We start from the raw sequence: 24,528 nt of genomic DNA, 5'->3' as shown, positions 1-24,528 counted from the left end.
CCCCCCCCCCCCGCCTACTCTCAGCGACCGTGTCTGACCCCCCCCGCCTCCTCAGCGACCGTGTCTGAACCCCCCCCCGCCTCCTCAGCGACCGTGTCGGACCCCCCCCCGCCTACTCAGCGACCGTGTCTGACCCCCCCCGCCTCCTCAGCGACCGTGTCTGACCCCCCCCCCCCCGCCTCCTCAGCGACCGTGTCTGACCCCCCCGCCTCCTCAGCGACCGTGTCTGACCGTGCACAAGGGTTACCTGGGTGTGAATCTCCTCATTAATGGAGCGCTTCGTCTCCTGCTTCTTCTTTACGGCCAGCAGCTCCACCAGAGGCCGGATGGTCATGCCCTGAGAAAAACAACACACTGTGCCTTTAGAAACAAAGGGGTGACACCATATTAGGCCACAATCAGGCCAGCAATCGTTTGATCTTTTACAATGCTCCTCTGGGAAACAGACTAAACAAGAACAGGTTTATGAGAAGCACACACCCAGGACACTGACTGACATCATACGGTCACCACTGGGCATTACTTCCCCAACATTGGCTCATCTCCTAGGCTGGGGAAGCACCTGCTGCAGCAAGAGGCTCCATGCCACTAGCCGCAATGGCGTCCTCAGTAACACCCAAGCGGGATTTATGGGGTGCGTATGTAGATATACCAAAGCACCACAAATGTAACGGAGCAACATCTGTTATTGTACATACAACGATGGGGAGCTTTTAAACGTCATGCGGAAGATATTCCGCGGTCACAACCTTCCCAGGGTGAATAAAGAGGCACCTATTGCATTTCACAGGAAAAAAGCACACAGTTGTTTATGGTAATCAGTCTGATATTCTAATATCCCTGTTTGCTCCCAAAAATGTGACCTTTATGCAGGGCCACTGGAATTATGCGGCACGGGAGGACCAAATTCTGCGGCAGCGTGGTCTAACTTATGAAACAATTAAAGGCAAATTAGGCAGAAGAATGCAGCACATTTTGTAATAGTACTATTTGATTATTTTGTCATTTTTACAAAAGGTATCCCTTTCGGAGCAGACGTTTAACCTAATTAGTACCAGTTTAGCAGACAAATACAGCAATAAGCAACTGAAAGGTCACCATTCAACTTTTGCCAAGGGTTCCCTACTGCGCGGCAGCACTTGTTGCTACATTTTTAGTACATTTTGATCCGTTTGAGCTAGAAACACTTTTCTGTAAAAAAAAATATGCATATTATGCAGTAGGTAAAAGATTGTATGGCAAATGAAACGTCAAAACTTCGCATACCTCCAGTGGCCCTGCCCTTATGCTACCATTCGACAGATGAGGAAATTGATATGTAGGTGCAAAAAAACAAAAAAACAACTCACAACAAAAAACACCTGCTAAATGGGAATGAATGTGCATTAAAGTTCAGATCCCTACCACCACCTCTCTTCTCTGCCGCATAAGTCTTGCTTGAATTTTCTCAAGTTTTTATTACAAGTACACTTAAGCTCATGGTCTTTGGTGCATCACAAAGAGATGAAACACAGCTAGTAAACAATTTAAATAAATGTATACTTAGAATTGGTAGATAAGGGGAAAGGGCAAAAGACTGGAAGGAGGAGACTTTCGGTGTTTAGAAACCGACCATAGGCCTGTTAACATGGCAAGAAGAGTACAAGATAAACAATGTTTTTGGCTTATATAGCCTAGTTTGCCAAAGAGCCTTTTAATTTAGGCAAGCAATAAAAAGAAAAATAAGATGCAAGTTCTTATGTATTCTTCTAACCGCTGATCTCTCACCTTTAAAAAGGTGCCAGGCTGTATTTGGAAGAGTTTCCTGCACAGCCCCTGCACCAGTAGGTGGTGTAGTGAATACCGGTTTTGATTCCATCGAAAGTGACATCTGGAGCCATATATAAGCTCCATCCAAGCACTTTGGCATCAGTTTCTTTACGCACCTTTGTACAAAGAGCTTCATCAGTTGACAAGTTTTTTCTCTCAAAAGTTCTCGTCCGTTTGAAAGGGAACATGCCCCCTCCTAAAACTTAATGTTTTAAGCCTTGTAGGGACTGCCACAAACAGATGTCTGTGACAGATCCCAAAGAGGTGAGTTTCTGGTGTTTGGGCCACAACTCTAAGTCATGCAAGCAGTATGCCTTGATGCACTCAAAGTCCACACAGAAAGGTGGAACCAAGCTGTACATTGCCGAACACTGCCGGAAGTCGCATAAGGCCTGCTCGAAGGACATGGAACCGTTCCTGCAACAAGTCGTCGAGGTCCAAGTCTTTGGGTAAATCCAATGACAAAAAAAACCACCAGCAATCCAAGTGGGCCTCATCCCAGCCTCGCTACTCTCCTGAAAAGTCCCAAGAACGTCCCTGTCCCTCTACAACAGCTAATACAGGGGCCGTCTGCGAGGCCACAACAGATTGAGGCATTTAAGGAGGCCATGCTTTGAACCTTTAGCACCTTATAGGCTCCCTCTGGTGCGTCTTTGGGCCCCACAGATCCGCCCAGACCTCCAGTTGTGTTGCCTCCAGCTGGTCTGCACTCAGCACAATCTGCGCCTCCTGAGCCTACTTCGGGTTCAGCTCTGACTTAGGAATAGACTCTGCCCGGCATCAAGATTTATGCCGGCTCCTGCTGTGTTGACACCGGTCCAGATGCTGGAGGACACTGATCTCATGGCCCTGTCTGACTCCAAAACAAATTTCTTGACCTTTGCCAATGTCGTGTCCTGGTGCAGCTCAACCCCAGTTCCTTCTGCCTTCGATGTGGCGTGCCTGTGCCTAGAAACGGCCATCCAGTGCTTCAACAACTTTTCAGATCTGACTCGGATCAGAGTCAGCGAGCTTGCTGGAGATGGTGGGGATGAATTTTCTCCACAATTTGACAATGACCATTTTTATCTGGACCTACAAGATATCGGAGGACTTAACACTTCCCATGACAAGAGGCAGTGTTCTCCTCCTGGCCCTTCCACACAAGTTAGTTTAATTCCCATAGTCATCAGATGAGCGACCCCACAAACCTGCCCTGGGTCACCTTGCCTTCCCGATGTACCACCCTACCCCCCCCAGAGCCTGGTACTGCAGGCATCTAATAGCAGGGTTAATCCTAAATCTTCAACAACAAAAAAGCATCATTTGAAAGGAAATATTTTCATCAGCTAGCCTCACCTTAGGTCAGTCAACACCAGCTGTACTGCACATACGTTATGGCACATGGGTACAGAGATCTTGCCAACAATACTAGAACTGAGCCAGCCTGGCAGAGGCCAGCCAAGACGGCTGTGATGCAGCCAAGTATGTCATTTGGTCTGCACTGATCTTTACCAACTGTTTAATTGTGGTCAGAACTAGCCTGGTGCCCCAGAGCCACGCATGGATGATTTCCAAGGACGTTTCAGGTAATGTTCAAGCTTATGGATATGCCTTTTAATGGGTCTTGCCTATTGTACGAGAAAATGGAGCCACTGTGCTGGCCTGCAGTCTTGCCACACCTGCAAGGCAGTATCTCCACAATTTTGCCCCTTTTGAAGCATCGCTAGGGATGTTGCCGACAGGCAGCATCAAGTCTCACCCCCCCAGCATCAGGCATCCACGTCCTTTCAGGGTCAGAGTAGAGGATACCGCGGCGGCCACCATAATCAAAGGGAGGTGGGACGGGAGGGAGGCGGCCTGCATGGGGGGGGGCCTTAAAAAAACCTTTTGCCGCCGGCCGCCTCCAGCATTGCGTCGCATTCACCACCTCCGCTTCCAGAGTCCCAGCAGCCCCTGGGACCCAGGCTCCCATCCAATCCCCGAGTTGCAGAGCAGCACAGGGTGTGGTCTGAGCAGGCAGGAAAGACGCCCTGCTCAGACCAGGGAGTCTGTGGGGTTTCTCCAGCCCGGCTGCTCAATGCAGCTGGGCTGGAGAAAAACTAAGTGCGTTAGTGTGTTTTTCAAAACACATATGCGCACTTAGGGAGTGGAGTGCTCATAGCACTCCTCCCCCTCCCACACCTCCGAACACCGCTGGCTAAGAGCCGGTAAATGTAAAATAAAACGATGCAAGAGCATCGTTTCATTTGACATTTGTTGGCTCTGAGCCGGGCAGTGGGTCGACGCTCCTCCACCAGTAAGGAGGAGCCGCCACTGAGAAGATCCAACAAACAAGGTCCAGCCTGGCAGGGGCAGAACATTTCACAATCCCCAGCCCCTCCGGCAGCAGCAGCTTCTAAGACGCTTTAGTTTGCCCTTAGCGGCACACGACCACCACCCCATGGGAGGCAAAAATAAGTATTTTCCTCTGTGCGTGGAGAGCCGTAACATCAAACATGTGGGTCCTGCCGATAATCCAGTGGGACTACATCCTGCCACTACTTTCCATCCCGCTGCATTTTTCACACCCAGAGCAGTTTTAGGAGAAGGATTTGTCCATTTTGCTTCAGTTCAGGAGGAAGAAGCCAAATAGGGTCTTGGCCTCGGAAATTGGTACTGGGTGCTACTCCAGTTATTTCTTAGTGCTGGAAAAGGGCCTCTCAATTTCCTCCTACGGAAGGAGACATTAAAGATGCACTTGCTGCACAGGTTCTAACTGTTCTGGATCCCGGAGACTGGATAGTAAGTAGCATTGGACCTGCAGGACACCTGTGCCCCTGTTCCCGTCCTGCAAGTACGGAGGTTCAAGGTGGGCCATGAGCATTTTCAGTCTGCAGTGCTCAGTTTCAGCCTCTCCAGTGCCCCATGAGAATACACAAAGGTGATGGCGGTGGTCACAGCATACCTTTAGAGCTTGTGGTACCAGTCTTCCCATACCTTGGCAACAGGCTGTTAAATATGGGCTCGCCACAGTCAGTCGTAGACCACCTCTAAAGCATGGCGAACCTCCTTACAATGCTGGGATTCACTATAAACTTTTCACAGTCACACCGGACTCCTTTGCAAAGGCTCCATTTCATCCGAGTCGTCCTGGATACAGTGTACTTTCAGTTAATCCCTGCAGATCAACGAGTCCAGGCTACGATTCTGATGTCTGAGCCTCGGTCATAGGTCTCAGGGAGGGAGACTGTGGCTTCTTGCCCTTTCTGCCTTCTGCTCGTCGACCCTGCCAAGTGGCACATGCAGGCTGTGCAGTGGGATCTGAAGTATCAGCGAGCCCAAAACCAATAGAGTAATTGGGTGTCACCGACATGAGGTGCCAGTCATCACTTCCTGGGTGGAGTCAACGCAGAGTTGCACAACGCCGCCTACTGGGGCGTGCAGGGGTATGCTGAAAAATATTCCGGATACAGTCTGGCACCTGGGGATATTCTAAAGGTGAAGAATCTGCAGTCAATTAGGAGTACCCACCAGAAAGAGTGTTACCAAAGGTAAATCTGTTGTTCAGTATAACTATGAAATTGCAAAGAACAATTTTAAAAGAAGCTTTTTGGTCGAGGCCTTCATTTCTCTTTAAGTATCGGTCAGACTGTCAGCTCCCTAGCGTATAACCAGAGTCTTTAGCCAGATTTCGTTCCATGATACCGGTTTGCTGAATTTTCCCACGTCCACCAGGAAGTTTTATTGGCTGATCTTGTTTAACCAGGCTAAATTATTTTTGTACAGTGCTTTCTGTGGTTCTTGTTTTCAGGGCACTTTTGTTTTTGCTTTAAATCTGTTGATTAAAGGTTTTTCGTAAAACAAGACATGGTTCCGGGTTCAAGTCCACAATGCTTACATATGGCATGGCACGTTGGTACATTGGCAATCAACAAGAAATGGGTGCTACGATATGGTAATAGTGGCAGCAGGTGTGGAGCACCGGATAGGTGTGATCAAGTGGCAGGCATACATGTCACAAAACAACTTTGACACATTTTAAATAAAATCATCTGGTCCTTTACAGGGTCACTTTATTATGGTCTTTGGTCTCCAGCATTTAGGGCCAGGTGCACGAAAATCTGGTCCAAAATCCAGGCTATAAACTGCGAACAGTATTTTTACAGCCTGCAAAGACCTTTTGGAACAGACTGATGCACCAATAGGTAGGTTCATAAAATTCTGAATTGTAATCCAACTAACTCATCCATAAAGGAGATAGATCACAAATTGCAACTCACTATGACTGAATGCAATCACGGGCAGTGGCCTGCTAGCGTTAGCAGATCACCAGGTCTAGGGTCACATTTTAATAAACTTTACTTAAATGTAGTCAATTTTCCTTAAAGGAAAAGGGCTGTGTTTACCAAGAGTCTCTTTTCCAGACTTGGCAGTGGGCCCATGAAGCAATGCGTATTCACCACACATTTTTCAAATTAACAAATGGGAAGGGGCCCCAATGGGACCTGTTACTTTTGTGAAGGGGTTATCAACTCCTTAGATGTTTCTAACTTCAATGCTTTGCAAAGGTATTTTGATTGCAAAACAAGGACACATAGTATAAGACTGATTCTGTATTTGGATGGGGTGCCTGCAACACACCTTCCAGATACCAAATCAGTACATAGTTGCAAATCCATTTTAGGAGCTGGAAAACCCTTTGACTCAAAAAATAGGATCACTAATTGTGAAAAAGCATTTTCAGGTTTGTAAACGCCAAACTGGCAGCATCTGCAACTGTAAAAATGATTTTTACTTCTACCTCTCACTTTTTTGAAGAGCATACTATTTACCAAGGAAGGGCTTGCTGTTGAATCGGAGGATGGTTAAAAAAAAAAATGAATGCATGTATGTTGGGTTTAGTAGCAAACAATGTGCCATCTCATCCCGACACAAATCTTGTGTCTCGGGCAATGTGGCATGCACCCATATGGCTACCTTGGAGGTTGCCCATCTGGTTGCCTCAGCTTCTCCGTGCTCGGGCTGGCAGCCTGCACATGCTGCCATCAAGTCAGGAGTCTGACCTCCTGACAAGCAGAATGATCACTCCCAGGAGTCAGGAACAAAGGCCGCGGCAGGAAGGAGGTCACACCTCCTCCCTCCCAGGAAGGCTAGTGAAGTGGCACATCAAGGGGGTGAGCTTCAAAGGTTACACCGCCTCCGATATACATCAGGGCTGACTCCCAATGGAGAAACTATGCCCTCCCCAACCCAGGCAAATTTGCAACTGAGCAGGTGAGAAATTAGGTATGCAGGTGTAGTACACCCCCAGAAGGCTAGCCACACCTCTAGGGTGGGTTGTCAGGTCTGTACAGCTAAGAAAGACTTCTGCCATTTTTAAAAGTGGTAGGAATTATGGTTTCTGGATGGAAAAGGTGACCTACACCCCCCAGATGTGGTCACCTCAGGAGTGGATTAGGCACTTGGGCAAACAGCAGATTGTCCACTTGCACTCACACCCCTAAATCTAGGATTTACGGGGCACCACCGCACCAGAACCACAGTTCTGAACAACCTGCATCGAAGAGGACAAAGAGCCCAGTGTCTACTAAAACTGGACTTGCACAAACCAAAAGAGGGATGCTCCGCACCTGTTGAAATGCTCCTGGACCTTCCTAATCGAGACTCGTCCTTGTCTAACTCTCAGTTCCCTTAGACAGAGGGACCCCTGTTAGAGCCTAAGGCACCCTTGGACTCCTCTGGACTAGTGGAATTCGCCTCCTGTAAACTGCAGGTAAAACACTCTGGATATGAAGAATCGCAGACCATCAGGCCCCCTCAGGCAGCTTGCCCAAATCCAGAAGGTCTAGAGCATTGTGGGAATTAGGGTCATGCCTTCCATGAAGCTACAGGCAGCTACTGTGTTCCACTGGACGTCAAGGTATCTGTTTCTAAAGTTTACAGCTGGTAAGGTTTGTTGGTCGCCAGTCCGGCAACCAACCCCTGACACAGATGCTGCACCTAGTGGGAACTCCATCAGACTAACCACCTCATTGTTGTGTTTTTGAATTTTGTTCTCCGCAGCGCCATGTAAGCAATAAAAAGCAGCTCTCCCACGGCTCCCGTTCAGCACCAGGGACAGCCAGGACAACTCTGCAACAGAGTTCCACGGGCCAGGTAAAATTGAACTGACTGTCATGGATTGGTCTTTGGACCCGCATCACCTTTACCCTTCTTGGGTTCCACGCAACATGATTTGCAAGTGACCGATTGTCACTACCACTTTAATCCATGGACCACAATGCAAAAGTTCTGCAGTTTTGAATTGCTGAGATTTATTTTTTCTTCTAGAATCCATAACTCCGGTTATATGTATTTGATCACGTTCATGTTGGTGTCTAAATTAGGAGTAAAAATACACTTTATTTTTATAAATTGGTGTCAGATTTCTATTGAGTCATGTCATTACTTATTGTCCATGTTGTTATTCTGGAATGCTTAACACATGGTCCTCTCGTAAAGCCTGACTGCTCTTTGCCACACTACCAGGACTGAGGTAAGGATTTATTATTGTGAATCCAAGCACCATCTTTGGGGTCTGTAAGAGTACTGCATGGTGAAGCCTAACCAGCATCACCACATAATACTCCACCTTCCTACAGGGATGGTGCTTTTTTTTCGAGTGCTTGAGCTAGGAAGGGGTAGGAAACAGCAGCACCCTGTTTATTTGGACATAGATGCTGCTGTCTCACAAATATGTTCATATATGCTCATGTATTTGTGAGAAAAGACAAATGAACATTGTTAAAGGCTAGATATAGTCCTCACACAGACTGGCCCTGCCCCTTGCCTCTCATAAGTCTCCTTCCATGACTTCCACTAGTTTTCTAACCACAACATTGTGGTTTCTGAAAACAGCCACTTGTTCAAATTGCAATTCTGGGCTCAGGGTCTTTCTGAAACTATATTCAGGGCATGTGTGGGCTTTAGTACTCTTCAAGGCCCTTGCACCCGCTGTACGTTTGGATGCCAAGAGGAAATTACACTGCTATTGTCTCCGATGGAGCATGGTAGGGAGGATTTGAGTCAACAATGGGAATGCCAACCAAAGCAGCACACCACAAAAGCCGCCACCAGCTTCACTCATGCTCCTGCACACGGTGGTGTTGGTGGATTTGCGGCTTGCAAGAACACAGGCCGTTTCCACTATGGTCTTTTGTTCCTCCTCTGGTGCATATGGAAACACATTTGGAAAGCATGAAAATAGTCCTCCCTCTCCTCTCAAAAGCAATCAAGCAAACATTATTGATCCAAAGAATAAGTGCACTAGATGAATTGTCTGCAATTAGATGAGTAGAATAGTAGGAGTAAGTTATTGAAGAGAGACCAGCATGTAAGCACATCACCAACTTCACCCAACTTCCAAATTTGGCTTGCTCTTATTTTCAACTCAGAAGATGATCACAAACCAGAGAAATGGGAGGCAAGAGGCCACACCGGACTATCCAGCTTAAGGTATACGTACTTCTGATAAGTTTCTAGTTAACTGAATATCACCTCTAGCAGTTGTGTACAAAGAGAGTGAGTGTCATTTCTATGGAGAGAACCTAGCCAAAAGGTAGCAGAGACATATGGTCAAAGGCAAGCTTGAAGTCAGCAAGTAATAGGAGAGGAAGCCAAGCTGTGGATGGTTAATGCAGTTTGATAGTGTTCTTTAAAGAGGTGAGTCTTCAACTCTTTCCTAACTTGGAGCAGCGTTGTGGCAGTCCTGATGGATATGGGCATGTTGTTCCAGATCCTGGATGTATAGATGGAAAAGACCTGTTGTCTTGAGTTGGGTTTTTTTTGTTGGTTTTTTTACACTTCTTAGTCTGCGGTCTTATGGTCATTTCGCTGCAACTGCCGAGGATAACCAGAGATGTTGAGCTTCTCTGCAAGATAAAACAGGGGGTAGTGGGTGGGATGACTTCACAAATGATGCAGCTGGTTTTGAAGATGGTGCCGACTGGCAAGAGGAACCAATAGAATTCCATCAGGGTGGGTGTGATGTGATATTTCTACAGGCCCTAGCGGAGACTTGCTGCCTCCTAGGGAAGGAGAGGTCCTGATGTGTTGGGATAAGATCATTCTAGGTTTTGGCAGCGATGTAAGAAAACTAGCATCCACCTGCCCTGCTTTTGCTGATGCATGGGATCTGCACGAGGGAAAGTGTGGCTGAGTGCAGTTGTCTTAACAGATGGTAGAAGTGTAGGTGATGTTTGAGGTAGGAAGGTCCGGTGTTATGGAGTGCTTTGTAAGAATGGATCCGCAGCTTCAATTAGCAGCGTTTCTGGATAGGAGTGATAAGTGCGCGGGGGCTATGGAGGAGGAGTAAGGCGCGGAGTTCTGGGTGGCCTGGAGTCTCTGTATGAGGTAAGTCTGGATATTGGCATAGAGTGCATTGCCATAGTCTAGTCTGCTGGTGAAAAGGGCTTGGGTGACGCTGCGTCTGGTGTTTTGGAGGAGCAACTTGAAGATCTTGTGGAGCACACGTAAGATGTGGAAGCAGGAAGACGTTATGGATTTACCGGTTAGGTCATCGCAAGTTTGTTGTCCAGTATGAATCTGAGGTTTCTGGCATGGTCTGCAGAGGTGTGCGTAGGTCCCAGTCCAGATAGCCACCAGGAGGAGTCCCATAGAGAGCTACTGTACCCAAAGATCAGGACTTCAGTTTTGTCAGTGTTCAGATTCAGGCAGTTTTGGTTTATCCATTTCATCACCCTGGACATGTAGGCGGTGAAATTGGTCCTGGTGGTGTTGGCATTTTCCATGAGGGAGAGGATGAGCTGTGTGTGGTCTGTATGAGAATGCTGATTTCATGGGATCTTATGATGCTGGCGAGTGGTGCAATGTAAGTTGAAGAGGGTAGGGCAGAGTAATGATCCTTGTTGGACTCTGTTCACATCCGAATCCAAGAACCTCATCTGCAGTGGGAGTTGCCACATTCTTCTCAGAAAGAACTTAATAAGTCAATCTATCTCAGGGCAGGTCCTTGAATTCAGATGTGGTGCAGTCTTGAGACGAGGGTCATGTTGTGGAAATATGGATTTTTATGGTCAGTTATGTCCCCTATCTTGGACCCCAACGGTTTCATGTATAAACCATAAGTACATGTATGTTTCCTCCAGTTCCAGTTATGAAGACGCAAACATGTGTGTCCACCGTCAACATGTCCTCTTTCAGATCCGCCATGAATGGGCCGGATATTCCATTCCTAAGTATGAAAGGCCACCGGCTTTATATGGTTCACTTATCCCATTTTGCAGTTCAGACGAGTAGGCCCTGATTCTGCCATCAAGCCTTTTCTGCCTTCTGCCTCTGAAAGCTCCAGTCTGAGCTCGCATCTGAACCCATGAACTTTGTCCTACTCCCTGCGCGGCTAACGGTGCCTGACTCCAGCCTGTTGCCTGCCAAAAACTGTATTTCACCTTCAAGATTATCTGCTTTGCTCCGCTCCCTATCCAAAACATTCCTGTCTAGTAGTTTAAGTAAACATTCTCCCAGCTACCGAGCAAAGGGCCCGGCTTCTCTGTCTTCATGCAAGTAATTCATAGCCCTATTACTATGGAAGATTTCTGCCCTCGCATCTAGTGTAGACACTTAGACGCTTGTACACGCACTAACGGTCAGTATAGTCAGTATAGAATAAGATTCTATCCTAAGAGTCCTTTCTTTCTGGATAACACCGTTCTTTAAACATAGGATAATAGATATGATTTGGGATTAGGTTGACATAACCCCAGACTTCTGTCTCCACATGTAGAGCTAAATGTCAAGTCCCCTTCATCCCCTAGTTGCACGTCAATCACACGTCATGCTGCTGCGCGCGCATCTCTGCCAAGTATTTCTGCTGACATTGCGAAATTCTTCCATGGAACCACCCTATTGTGACATCATACCTGATGACGTTCTTTAAGTTACGCCCAGTTACACCCACTTTAGTTACGCATGTATGTTCTTATCTTTGTTATCAACTGTTACGCCTCCTGCATCTGTTTCACTGTAATGCCTATTGTATATAAATGATTACTTGTCAATAAAGTGGGGTCCTTCACTTCCTGAACCTTCGTGGTGATGGAATATGGAGTCCTCAATTCGAATTGATTTTGGAATAAAGCCCGTTCCGAACCTCTAATACCACGGATTCTGCCTCTTATTTTACTGAGCTATTATTATAGATTTTCCGCATCAAACTAAGTTCCGGTAATTAAATTATTTACCACATATATGGCGCCCGAACAGGGACACTTTCTCATCTCACGCGCCGGAGGTGCGTTGCAGGCCCGGTCTCCCGTCACAGCTGGACGGACAACAACGCGTACCCACAGGATTTCCTGTATCTCCCTCCTGCCGAGCGGGGGTAACTGAGGCTGCGATCAACACCCAGACGAGGCGGTGAGAAGTGCGAAGTATACCGACCAGAGCCTAGCTGAGAGAGCAAGATCCGAGGTATACAGAGGCCCACCAGTTCCGAAGTTCCGAAGTATCGAGTCGAGTCCGGTCCGAGTCCAGTTCAGTTCAGTTCCGAGGCCTTCCGTTCCGAGCTACCCAGTGAGTACCATTGTCGGGGAGGCGTTCTGACGTGCACATAGGTTGTGCCGGTCAAGACGGGTTTGGGTACACAAATCCGGTCTGCACTGTTTCAGCAGTGTATCTGTACTGTTTAGCAGTATATCAAGTATGTCTAGTATATGAAGTCAGAATTATCTAGTTAGTATCGAGTATTATGCTTAGTGAACGGCCATCATTGTTGTTCATTAAATGTTAAATGTTTTAAATACGTTCTGCATAATGTGGTGTGAATGACTGTTCATTATTGTGTTTCGTTGTATTGAACGTGTTCAAAATTAGGTATCAGATCAGATCAGTTCTCAAAATGCCGCTCTTTTCGAAATTAAGACAGATCAAAACTAGAAAAGGGGTACTCGAAGAAGCTGTTCCCATTCCTCCTAGGGACACTCCAGGGTACTTTATGTATCATAAACATGGCCTAGACGCCATATTATTTCTTGATTTATGGGTAGACTACACCAAGGAATTACCAGAAAGTCAGAGGTGGCCCGCAGCTGGGACCTGGGATGCAGATTGCATCGTGAAAGTAGAGGAAGAATTATGGAAAAAGAAAGCTAGACAATCACAGAAAGACGCCATTGAATTATGGCGTAAAGAATCGTATAGACGTACAGAAAAAGCACGTAGACAGGAAGAGAAGAGTAAGGAGAATTTAAATAAAGTTCGAGAAAATATATTAATTGAAGAAGGTACTCGAGTAAAATCAGAACAAGTAGACAGACAACCAACGAAATGCCCTTATGGATGGTATGTATCCTCTCCTGGCCGAAGGATTACCTAAGGCTACTCCGGAGATACCAAAAGACTTGCCACCCCCATTGTTTCCGATAAAAGTACATCCCAAAGGGCATCCCAGAACCGCAGAAGATGTTTTTCTTTCCTCTTATTTAGACGACGCAACTCCCGAGTATGCTAATGCTGCGCCACATAGACCGCCTGCAGAGGGGGTTCAACGCCAAGACCCTCTTCCGTCTGTACCTCCGCAACAGCAAACTCCGACACAAGTTCCGGCAAGCACATCTGCTTCGACATCTGTATCCACACCTATAGTTGCTATATCACGTTTAACGAATCCTTTCACATCCAGCACCCCAGGTGGGGCTACCGGAGGTACATCAAACATTTTTTCCACGCCACCCAGAGTAAATAAACTTTCCTTTCAAGAATTAGCCCACCAACGTACGCCCAAACTAGTAACTCCCAACACGCTCAAGGAACTTCTAATAGATTGTAGATATGACCCTGTGCCCGGAAAAGGGGACGAAATGATGCTAGCATCATTACGTATCCGACGAGCTGCTATATATTTAGGGAAGCTACCAGGAATGACTACACACTTAGAAAATATATATCACTTTGTCCAGTCAGGGCGAGATTCTGAGAGTATTAACAGAGCCCTGGAGTACCAAAAAGTGGAAATACAGGGGGAACTGTTACGTTTCCTCATTAATTGTGTGATCAGAAATCAAGACCAACCAGGGGTAAATCCGAAAGAAATGCAAATTCTTACCACATGGAGTCAGAATATATCAGAGGGAAGACATGATAAACGATCATGTATAGTAGCTATGTGCCGAAAGATCCGCAAAGAAATAGAACGAATACACGAAGAAAGATTAGCAGTAGACGAACCTGAACAAACCGAAGACGAGGAAGAATTAGAACTGCCCACAGGACAGTTAGAAACCATGGCCTATGTAAGTAGAGGAAGATCTTGCAATAATACTAGATGCTTCACTGATCCGATACGTCCGGTACGTCCAGATAATAGCAGAAATTTCCAAACTCCTATAATAAATATAAGGTCCCCCGAACATTCGTTCCAAGCCGCTGACAACCTACTCCGAGAACGAAGGGGTTATCATATACTCGATTCTATGGACGAACAAGAATTAGCCAGGTCAGCCGTTCATTGGGTTGATAGTCCCGGAAAATATAGTGATGATACATTAGCACACACGTTTTTGAACCTCACCTCAGATGAACAGCGTTTAGCTGGTATCTATATGATTCAACAACTCCTTATATTGTATAAAAGCCAACATTCCGATCCTGGCCCCTTACCTGATATATTGACTAAATTACTCACGAATAAATGGAGAGGTTCAGGTACTGAGCTAATTAGAGAAATACTAGAATCCAGAAAGCAGTACATTCTTTTTGTATGTCCCGAACATGTCTCACTGCCCATCAAGGAAAGAACGACGTATTATATGGATAGACAGAATCCCTTACGCGAAGTGCACCCGATAAAAGGAGAGGACAATCAGTTTAAAGGTGTGTTTGTATACACACCCATATCTAAAATAGAACTATTGGAAATGAAGAAGGTGGTACCCAGTCATGACAAAGACCCAGCGGGTTTCCACCGAGAAATTAAAGACATGTTACTCATGGGAGAGTATACCTACCCCGACATTATGACAATATTGAAGGTATTGATGCCTGCGGGCATTTATGATAAACTCAAGGAAAAGGATTGGGAGGTGGGAGACCAAAAGATAGATTGGACAGCATTAGAAAACGAAGAAAAAGCTCGAGGTCCAGGTGCAGGGCTTGGGGAGAAAACCAAAACACTACCAGGTTTACTAGTACAGGTACTGCCACGTTTATTAACTACGAAAAAGGAAGACTGGGGTGCAATCTCAGCCTGTAAACAAAAACCAGACGAGGACACTAGTGATTTCTACGCCCGATTCGAAAAATGTTTTGGTATAAATAGTGGAATAAAAGCAAGCAGCGAATCGTATCCACATCTGTTTGTGACAAAGTTAGTTGAAAATTCTTTGCCCCAAGTTAAGAATAGAGTATTGAAATTCGAGAGTACCTGGCAAGGTAACACCCCGTCACAAATGTTACAAATGTTACAGTACCATCACAATAGAATTAGAGAGGAACAAGAACATGAACAAAGACGCATGAAGGACACGAAAATGAAAATGCTAGTTTCCCAGACAGTTCCAGCTGACGGTCATAAAAAGGGTATGACACAGTCCAGTGTTGCAACAGGTCCTGTAAAAGGGACATGCAACTATTGTAAACAGCCAGGCCATTATGTACACGATTGTCCAGTTTTAAAACATAATATCGCCATAGGTAATACAAAAGAAAGACCACGGCCACTTAGACAGGATCAGAACAAACAAGGAGCCCCGCAGCATGCACAGTCCATGCCAGCTCCGCAACAGTCTCTGCCGGCTCCACCATCGCAGCCTATTGCTGCCACACAAACAACGACACGACAGATGTACCAGACCGCACAGTATGACTATCCTGATTATCAACGATACTCATGAAACAGCCTAGAGAGGGAAGTTGGCTTACCCCTTATTGAGGTCCCTGTAAATCAAGAAGGACCTTATGTACACAGTGAACTATTAGGCCAAGATAGAACATTTTTACTTGATACAGGGGCAAGCCGAACAACAATAAAACGTAGTGAAGTTCCAGGGGCACCCCTCTCAGGCTCACAGAATATTTCCCTTGGCTTTTCAGGAAAACCTATCGTTAACGAAGTATCACAGCCTCTTCCCCTTACGATTGGTCCTTTGACACGAACTACAGATTTATTGCTTACTAAATCATGCCCAGAAAACTTGTTAGGTATAAAAACTTTGAAAGCGCTAGGAGCTATAATATGTTGTTCTCCGGAAGGAGTAAGATTGTTTTTACGTGATTTCAAAGGACACTATGTGTCCCGAGACATGGATCACCGACTGCAGACTTTACCCACACATTTATGGGCAGAAGGCCCTACAGATGTTGGTTGCATGAACATTACACCATATCGAGTCACACTAAAGGCAGGAGTGGTACTACCACGAATGCGACAATACAAGTTACCACCAGATGCTGTAGTGGCTTTACTGCAAATCATTGACGAGCTCATTGGCCAAGGAGTGGTTGTGGAAACCGACTCCAATGTATGTAATTCCCCGATAATCCCGATTCTTAAACGAACTGATCCAAAAGTCCCGCCAGTATACCGATTGGTTATTGATCTGCGCGAATTAAATAAATGTATTGTACCACAATACCCCGTAGTTCCAGACATTTCTTCATTACTGACAGCTATTGATTCCGAAGCAACATTCTTTACTGTAATTGACCTCAAGAATGCTTTTTTCAGCGTCCCAATAGATCCGGAAAGCCAATACTTGTTCGGATTTAGTTTAAATGGACGAAGCTTTAAATTCACACGCGCACCTCAAGGATTCACAGAAAGCCCCAGCATCTATAGCCAAGCACTGAAACGAGAACTTGACAGTATACACATGCCAGTCAACACTGCCCTGCTTCAATATGTCGATGATCTGCTGATCACCGCTAGAAGCGAACCTGACTGTGAAAAAGCCACTGACGGTTTTACATTTTTTGGCCGAAAAGGGGCACAAGGTGTCCCCTTCTAAGCTGCAATTCTGTGTCCAGCGAGTGGTTTACCTTGGTCACTCGCTGTCCAAGGAGGGAAGGCAGCTTACACCCGATCGCATCCAGTTAATTGCTAACATGCCAATACCCAAGACACAAAATGAGGTGCGGGCTTTTATAGGCCTCACTTCATATTGTAGGCAGTGGATCCCTCAGTATGCATTTCTAGCAAAACCACTCATTCAGTTGACAACACAGGAGGCAGCCACATCGACTGTTCTCCCTTGGACTCAGGAACATACACAAGCTTTTGAAAGCCTAAAGAAAGCTTTATGTCAAGCACCCGTTTTAGCAACACCATGTTACTATAAACATTTTACACTCTTTGTTACAGAACGCGAAGGTACTGCTTTGTCAGTACTCACACAGGAACAAGCAGGATCACACAAACCGTGTGCTTATTTTTCTAGTACATTAGATCCCGTAGCTCAGGCTCTTCCTGCGTGCCTGAAATCAGTGGCAGCGACAGCTTTAGCAATACGACAAAGCGATGCCATAGTGTTAGGGCACCAATTGACAGTACAAGTACCACATGCAGTAGAGGTTCTCTTGAACCGCACACAAACACAACACTTGACTATAGCACGACTCACTGGTTACGAATTAACATTGTTCCAGCCACATATAGAAATCAGACGTTGTAGTACATTGAATCCTGCCACATTGTTACCAGTAAACGGAACAGACCCACTTGCACATGATTGTATTGAAGTTATCACTATCACGACGAAACCCAGACAAGACTTGACAGACGTCCCATTGTCAGACCCAGACCTGACGTTGTATGTAGATGGGTCATGTATGAGAACAAATACAGGAGAGTTAGTGGCCGCGTATGCAGTCACAACAGATACTGAAGTTATTGAAACAAATCGCATAAATACCTCGTCCGCTCAAGTAGCAGAGCTCGTCGCTCTGACACAAGCCTGTATTCAAGCCACAAATAAAAAAGTCAACATATATACTGATTCACGTTATGCATTCGGAGTTGTACATGACTTCGGCGTACTGTGGCGAGAGAGAGGTTATTTAACTTCTCACGGTACCCACATTCAGCACGGACCCCTCATTCATGCCTTACTAGATGCAATACATCTACCCACTGTAATATCAATTATGAAATGTAAAGCTCATACGAAAGTTACTGATACCATTTCCCAAGGCAATGATTTAGCTGACAGAACAGCTAAACAGACTGCTCAAACCCACACGTCTGACACGACAAAGACAATAGTTCCGACACCAACACATTGCATGACGGTTAAGGATCCCGCTCTTGACGTAATTGACATACAGACACATGCTACACCAGATGAAATAAAGAAATGGACTGAATTAGGAGGGACCCAAACGGATCAAGGATGGATGACGAAGGAAAAATCTGTGTGGTTCCTTCCTGATTCAATGGTCCAAGTTATCATTAACACTGTACATAGTCCAGCGCACCTAGGAGAAAAAGCTATGCTAGACAGCATTCAACACATTTGGTTCAACAAACATTTACGAGCAGCAGCTAAACAAAAAGTCCGTACCTGTATGATCTGTTGTCAGTTTAACCCAGGTAAAAGCATTCCCGTAGAACAGGGCGGATTTCAGCCTCCTGATCACTCTTTTGAAGTCCTCCAGATGGATTATATCCAGATGGAACGATGTCGAGGATTCAAATATGTTCTCGTAGTTGTCTGTGCTCTTTCCCGTTGGACAGAGGCATACCCGGTTTCAGATTACACTGCCCCGACTACTGCCAAACTGTTGGTTCGAGAATTCTTCCCACGGTACGGTTTACCACGTGCTGTCTACTCAGATAACGGCCAGCCGTTCTCATCCGAACTAATGAAACACGTTTCACTTTTGTTAGGCTATCAGTGGAGATTTCACTGTGTCCGACACCCCGAGGCAGCAGGTCTCGTGGAACGACATAATCAAACTCTGAAAATTAGATTGTCCAAAATATGTAGAGAGAAAGGTGTCGACTGGGTAGTAGCCTTACCAGTTGCACTCTTTTACATGAGAATGGTAGCGCACTCTCGAACAGGGCTATCCCCTTATGAGGTGGTCTTTGGTAGACCACCAAATATGTGGGGGACGCCTATACCACGCAAAATAACTGATGTAGACTAATATGCTGACAGATTACCTAGCTTCCTTGATGTCTGCACTACAATCTTGTCGTTCACAGGTAGCTGCAGCCTTTCCCGACAACACCGAGGTGAAACCCCATGACGTAATTCCAGGGGATTTGGTGTTAGTGAGGAATTTTGACCGAAAGTCCCAGCTGGATCCTAGGTGGAGATCGCCTCAACTCGTACTGTTAACAACGAGGACAGCCGTGAAGATCGAAGGGCGAAAAGGCTGGATACATTCAAGTCATATCAAGAAATTTCATGGACTACCGTCCGATGTAAATGACACACCTTGCGTGTCTTCACCGATTGACTCAAAGCTTCCTTTGGTTGAACTGAATGACAAAGAACAATACAGACTAAAATTAAGGTCTACCAAGTCAGACAATTTGATTGTTTAAGTCCTCTCCAAGGTGAATCGGTCGAATTTGTCCCTGACATGAATCCCCTAGGCCTGAATAGAGAAAGACACCGAAGGAAGCGAATGAAACAACATGCGTACTATAAATCACTGCGTAGTCATTGCACAGTGACGTTATTAATTTTGTTTTTCTTATGTCTTTTAATAATTGCTGCAAGTATATTGTTGCACATATATTATCCTATTTTCTACACAAGTTTACAATGTTACTGCTGAACATTCTTTTAGTGAATTACCACCGCATGAGTTATCCTATAGATTTGCGCTGCGCAATAACACTTTTATTAGTATGTTACATCATTCTCATCAGGCTAGCAATGCTACAAATTGTTGGATATGTGGCCGACTCCCTCCCTATCAGAACTATAAGGGAATTCTGCTTCTCTTTCCATATCCGTTCACACACAATGGCTCCTGTGGAGCATGGTTTAGTCTAATTAATTCCCTAGATTCGAATTCTGCAGTTGATAAAGACAACTGGGTATGGGGAAACCTGAACTTAGTTTTACTTAAAGTCTGTTACCCTAACAAGGAGGGACTTCCCAAAAGAACAGGAACTGATCTAGAAAATGAAGTATATGGATTAGGTAATTTCACGCTTAATCTCATGATCCTGAATGTCGAATCCGAAGCTGCACCCATTTTGCCCGCTATGTCAGTATTTCTAGTTAAAGGTGAATTATGTATAAGAAAGAATGGCTCTATACACATGGGCCACAGTAAATGCACCACTGTAATAGAATTCAGTGATCAAGGCAAGTCTACATTTAGAGCTTCTCGCCATTCCTACTTTGTATGTGGTCAGACTGCATATATACGATTGCCTCTAGATTGGGATGGTACCTGCTACATTGGATTCCTTTTGCCACCTGTTTTCCTAGCTCCTCCTGATTATCATAGAAATACTCATTTAGTACACAATAGAGAACGGAGAGATCTCCCAATGGTCGATTACACTGAAACAGCATGGGAAAAATACACAGATTTCAATAAAGGTCTCTTTCCCTATATAGGTACAGTTACCAATAGTAAGCTGATACGTAGATTAACCAGAACCCTTGAAGCAGTAGTGAACGAAACTATTTCCGCCTTAGGCAATTTAACAGAAGAGCAGTCTGCTATGCGGATTGTTGTGCTTCAAAATCGTCTTGTCCTTGACGTCATCCTGGCCGATAGGGGCGGAGCTTGTAGGGTCATCGGATCAAGCTGTTGCATTTTCATACCAGAAAATTCGCCATCTGTATATAAAGCCATAACTCGCCTTCATAAGATTGTAAGCCAGATACACCAGAATCCAGGCACCTGGACTTGGTCCAGTTGGTTTTGGAGTGTATTATCTACCTTTGGATGGAGGGTCCTATCCTTCCTAGGTATTGGCTTTCTCATACTATTCAGTTGCTGTTTATGCCTACAATGTGGACCAGCGATTTGTGGTCTGTGTGCCACCTCGTGTATCCCACATCCAAGTTTTCATTCAAGATTCCGGAAGAAGAAAGAAGAACAAATGATGCTATATGAACAGATCAACGGATTGATGAAGATTGATATCTCTTAAGGGCAAGTAGGGGACAAGGAGGGAATGTGGAAATATGGATTTTTATGGTCAGTTATGTCCCCTATCTTGGACCCCAACGGTTTCATGTATAAACCATAAGTACATGTATGTTTCCTCCAGTTCCAGTTATGAAGACGCAAACATGTGTGTCCACCGTCAACATGTCCTCTTTCAGATCCGCCATGAATGGGCCGGATATTCCATTCCTAAGTATGAAAGGCCACCGGCTTTATATGGTTCACTTATCCCATTTTGCAGTTCAGACGAGTAGGCCCTGATTCTGCCATCAAGCCTTTTCTGCCTTCTGCCTCTGAAAGCTCCAGTCTGAGCTCGCATCTGAACCCATGAACTTTGTCCTACTCCCTGCGCGGCTAACGGTGCCTGACTCCAGCCTGTTGCCTGCCAAAAACTGTATTTCACCTTCAAGATTATCTGCTTTGCTCCGCTCCCTATCCAAAACATTCCTGTCTAGTAGTTTAAGTAAACATTCTCCCAGCTACCGAGCAAAGGGCCCGGCTTCTCTGTCTTCATGCAAGTAATTCATAGCCCTATTACTATGGAAGATTTCTGCCCTCGCATCTAGTGTAGACACTTAGACGCTTGTACACGCACTAACGGTCAGTATAGTCAGTATAGAATAAGATTCTATCCTAAGAGTCCTTTCTTTCTGGATAACACCGTTCTTTAAACATAGGATAATAGATATGATTTGGGATTAGGTCGACATAACCCCAGACTTCTGTCTCCACATGTAGAGCTAAATGTCAAGTCCCCTTCATCCCCTAGTTGCACGTCAATCACACGTCATGCTGCTGCGCGCGCATCTCTGCCAAGTATTTCTGCTGACATTGCGAAATTCTTCCATGGAACCACCCTATTGTGACATCATACCTGATGACGTTCTTTAAGTTACGCCCAGTGACCAGTGACACCCACTTTAGTTACGCATGTATGTTCTTATCTTTGTTATCAACTGTTACGCCTCCTGCATCTGTTTCACTGTAATGCCTATTGTATATAAATGATTACTTGTCAATAAAGTGGGGTCCTTCACTTCCTGAACCTTCGTGGTGATGGAATATGGAGTCCTCAATTCGAATTGATTTTGGAATAAAGCCCGTTCCGAACCTCTAATACCACGGATTCTGCCTCTTATTTTACTGAGCTATTATTATAGATTTTCCGCATCAAACTAAGTTCCGGTAATTAAATTATTTACCACAATGTGAGAGAAGGTGTTGAAAGCTACAGGGAGGTCAAGTAGGAGGAGTGCTGCGGTCTCTCCCTTTCCATGATGCTCTGGATGTCATCTGTGTCTGCAGTAAGGCGGTTTCGGTGCTGTGGTATTCGGAGTGCTGTTCAGGAGATGGTGATCTAGATGTAGACCAATCGCAATGGACCACACACCGCTAGCCCCTCCTCCGGGTCGCCCCTGGGGAAGCTGGTACATGGACTTCTTGAGTGGTTCACCCCAATGGGTGCAAGTAAGTACTTGTTGAACTAATAATCTCTAGACCCGATACATGTCCCGGGTTTTGGAATATCGCCCGAGACATGGCTCGGGTTTCGTGATAACTTCCCTCCTCAGTAGAGAAAATAGTTAGGGGTGGAGAAGAGGGCCGCCAAACAACCGTCAAAGGCCTCGTTGCCCGCACAGGCACGCAGGTGCGTCGTCCAGGAGCTCGTCAGCTCAAAGCTCGAGGGAGCCATATTTGTAGACCAATCGCAATGGACTGCACACCGCTAGCCCCTCCTCCGGGTCGCCCCTGGGGAAGCTGGTACATGGAGTTCCGACGCTATTTCATGGATCACAATTCTTTGGGGTAACACGCTGGTAGGACTAGCAGAGTGTGGCCAATCGGATTTTTATTTACATTCAGGCTCCCTTGAGCCGGTGGGGCTGACGAGCCCATGGCTACGCACCTGCGCGCCTTGAGTGGTACTTTACCTGAGAATATTTTTTGGCAGCCTACGCAGCAACCCTACACACATACCTACTCCCTGCTGACGAGAGGCAACTACCTCGAAACACGTGTCCAGGGATGGCTAACGCAACACTTATTTTCATTTTAAACTTTTGGCATAGGCGAACCCGCCGACGCTATTTCATGGACCACAATTCTTTGGGGTAACACGCTGGTAGGACTAGCAGAGTGCGGCCAATCGGATTTTTGATATTTATGGTGATCTATGGTTGCAGAGTTGTCGGTTGATGGTTTTCTCCATGACTTTGGCTGGGAAGTGTAGAAGCAAGATGGGTTGGTAGTTGCGGAGTTCTTCGTGGTCTGCTGAAGATTTTTTTCAGAGTGTTTCCAGTTGTTTGGGACGTTCCAACTTTGGATGTGGGTATTGATGATGGTGATCAGGTTATAACTGATCAGGGTTCCTCATAAGTTGTAAATATGGTGGGGGTATTGAGGTGTCGGTGGGGGCCCTGGAGTGGACTGATTTCATGGTGTCAGTGGTGTCTGTGGTGAGGGGCTCCGATCCATCAAGTGATGGTGCTTTGTAAGGGTAGCAGGTAGTTGGTTGATGATATCTTAGTGTGCTGGAGGTTGAAGTTGTTGTATAGCTTCAAGATTTTGCAGTGAAAAACGTCGGAGAGATTTTTCCAGAGATCCTGTAATGGAGTGATGGTGTTCATGGGGACAGTGGAGCTGAAGAATTATTTGATAGTGAAGAGGTTTTTTTTTTGTAAGTTGTTGGAGCTGGTTTCTACTCTCAGTGCTAGGGCTGCTTTCCTGGCTTTTTCCCCTGTGCGGTATCTTCTGACCCCATCTTTGTAGTGGTTTCTTGCATTGACATTCGGGCTTGATCTCCATGTTCTTTCGAGCTGTTTGCAGTAGCATTTGGATCCTCTTAGGTCTTCAGTGTAGTAGTTGGTTCGGGTGTTGATTCTTCTCAGTCTGACCTCCAGGGGGGCTAAGGTATTAGCACGGCCTATGATCCAATCGAAGGCCCTTATGTTATTCTGTAGGTCTCTGCTCTTGGAAGGCCCCCTATAAGAGGTGAATATCAGAGTTGACTCATCTGTCACTACTGTGTGCTCTCAATGTGGGGCTCAGAACGGCTCGCCGCAAGTCAGGTTGGTGACCTTCACCCACAAGTGTAGATCACAGGCATCCTTGCCCGATACATGGATGTTGTCTGAGGCGCCTCCTCATTGCTGAGCCGACTCAAGGCAGAAGGGCCACTGCCTGTCTCACATGTGGCAACAGGCATGAGATACCAGCAGGATTGAAAAGAGCAGGAGACCAAGAAGCCTCAGAACCATCGGGACCAGAACACAGGTCCGAGCCCAAAACATCAGGTCATATCCTAGGCTCCGTATGGTGGGATGTAAAAGTTTTGAATGCCACTATGTACAGAATTGCCCCTGGAAAGGAACCCCCTGCACTGGCTGTTGGTGGGATTTCAGCTGGTTGCTTGAGAACCCCAGGTAGGACCGCATTGAGATGATCTGCAGTTGACCTGAAACTGCCTGTGAGGATCCCTCATTTATCAGTGAGCCATTGAGAAACAGAAATACTTATACCAGCAACCTACAGACATGGGTCGCGACCACTACCATGATTTTCGTAAATATCTAGGGGCAGAGGTAAGACCATTCGGCAGGATGGTGAACTAGAAGAATTCCTTTC

The 24,528-nt window shown here is 45.8% G+C and overlaps 1 protein-coding gene across 1 annotated transcript in view; it reads right to left on the bottom strand.

Annotated features, from left to right (window-relative positions):
- The window catches only part of SLC9A1 (solute carrier family 9 member A1), a 300,131-nt gene that overhangs the window by 55,556 nt on the left and 220,047 nt on the right, over positions 1 to 24,528 (bottom strand). Inside the window, exon 6 of the mRNA XM_085647703.1 lies at positions 248 to 337. Within this exon, the coding sequence (XP_085503829.1) occupies positions 248 to 337 (90 nt within the window). The remainder of the gene's footprint in view (positions 1 to 247; positions 338 to 24,528) is intronic.

This window comes from Triturus cristatus, chromosome 3_2 (assembly GCF_964204655.1).
Source record: "Triturus cristatus chromosome 3_2, aTriCri1.1, whole genome shotgun sequence".
In the NCBI taxonomy this organism is placed as follows: Eukaryota; Metazoa; Chordata; class Amphibia; order Caudata; family Salamandridae; genus Triturus; species Triturus cristatus.
This window is presented reverse-complemented; position numbering and strand designations above follow the sequence as displayed.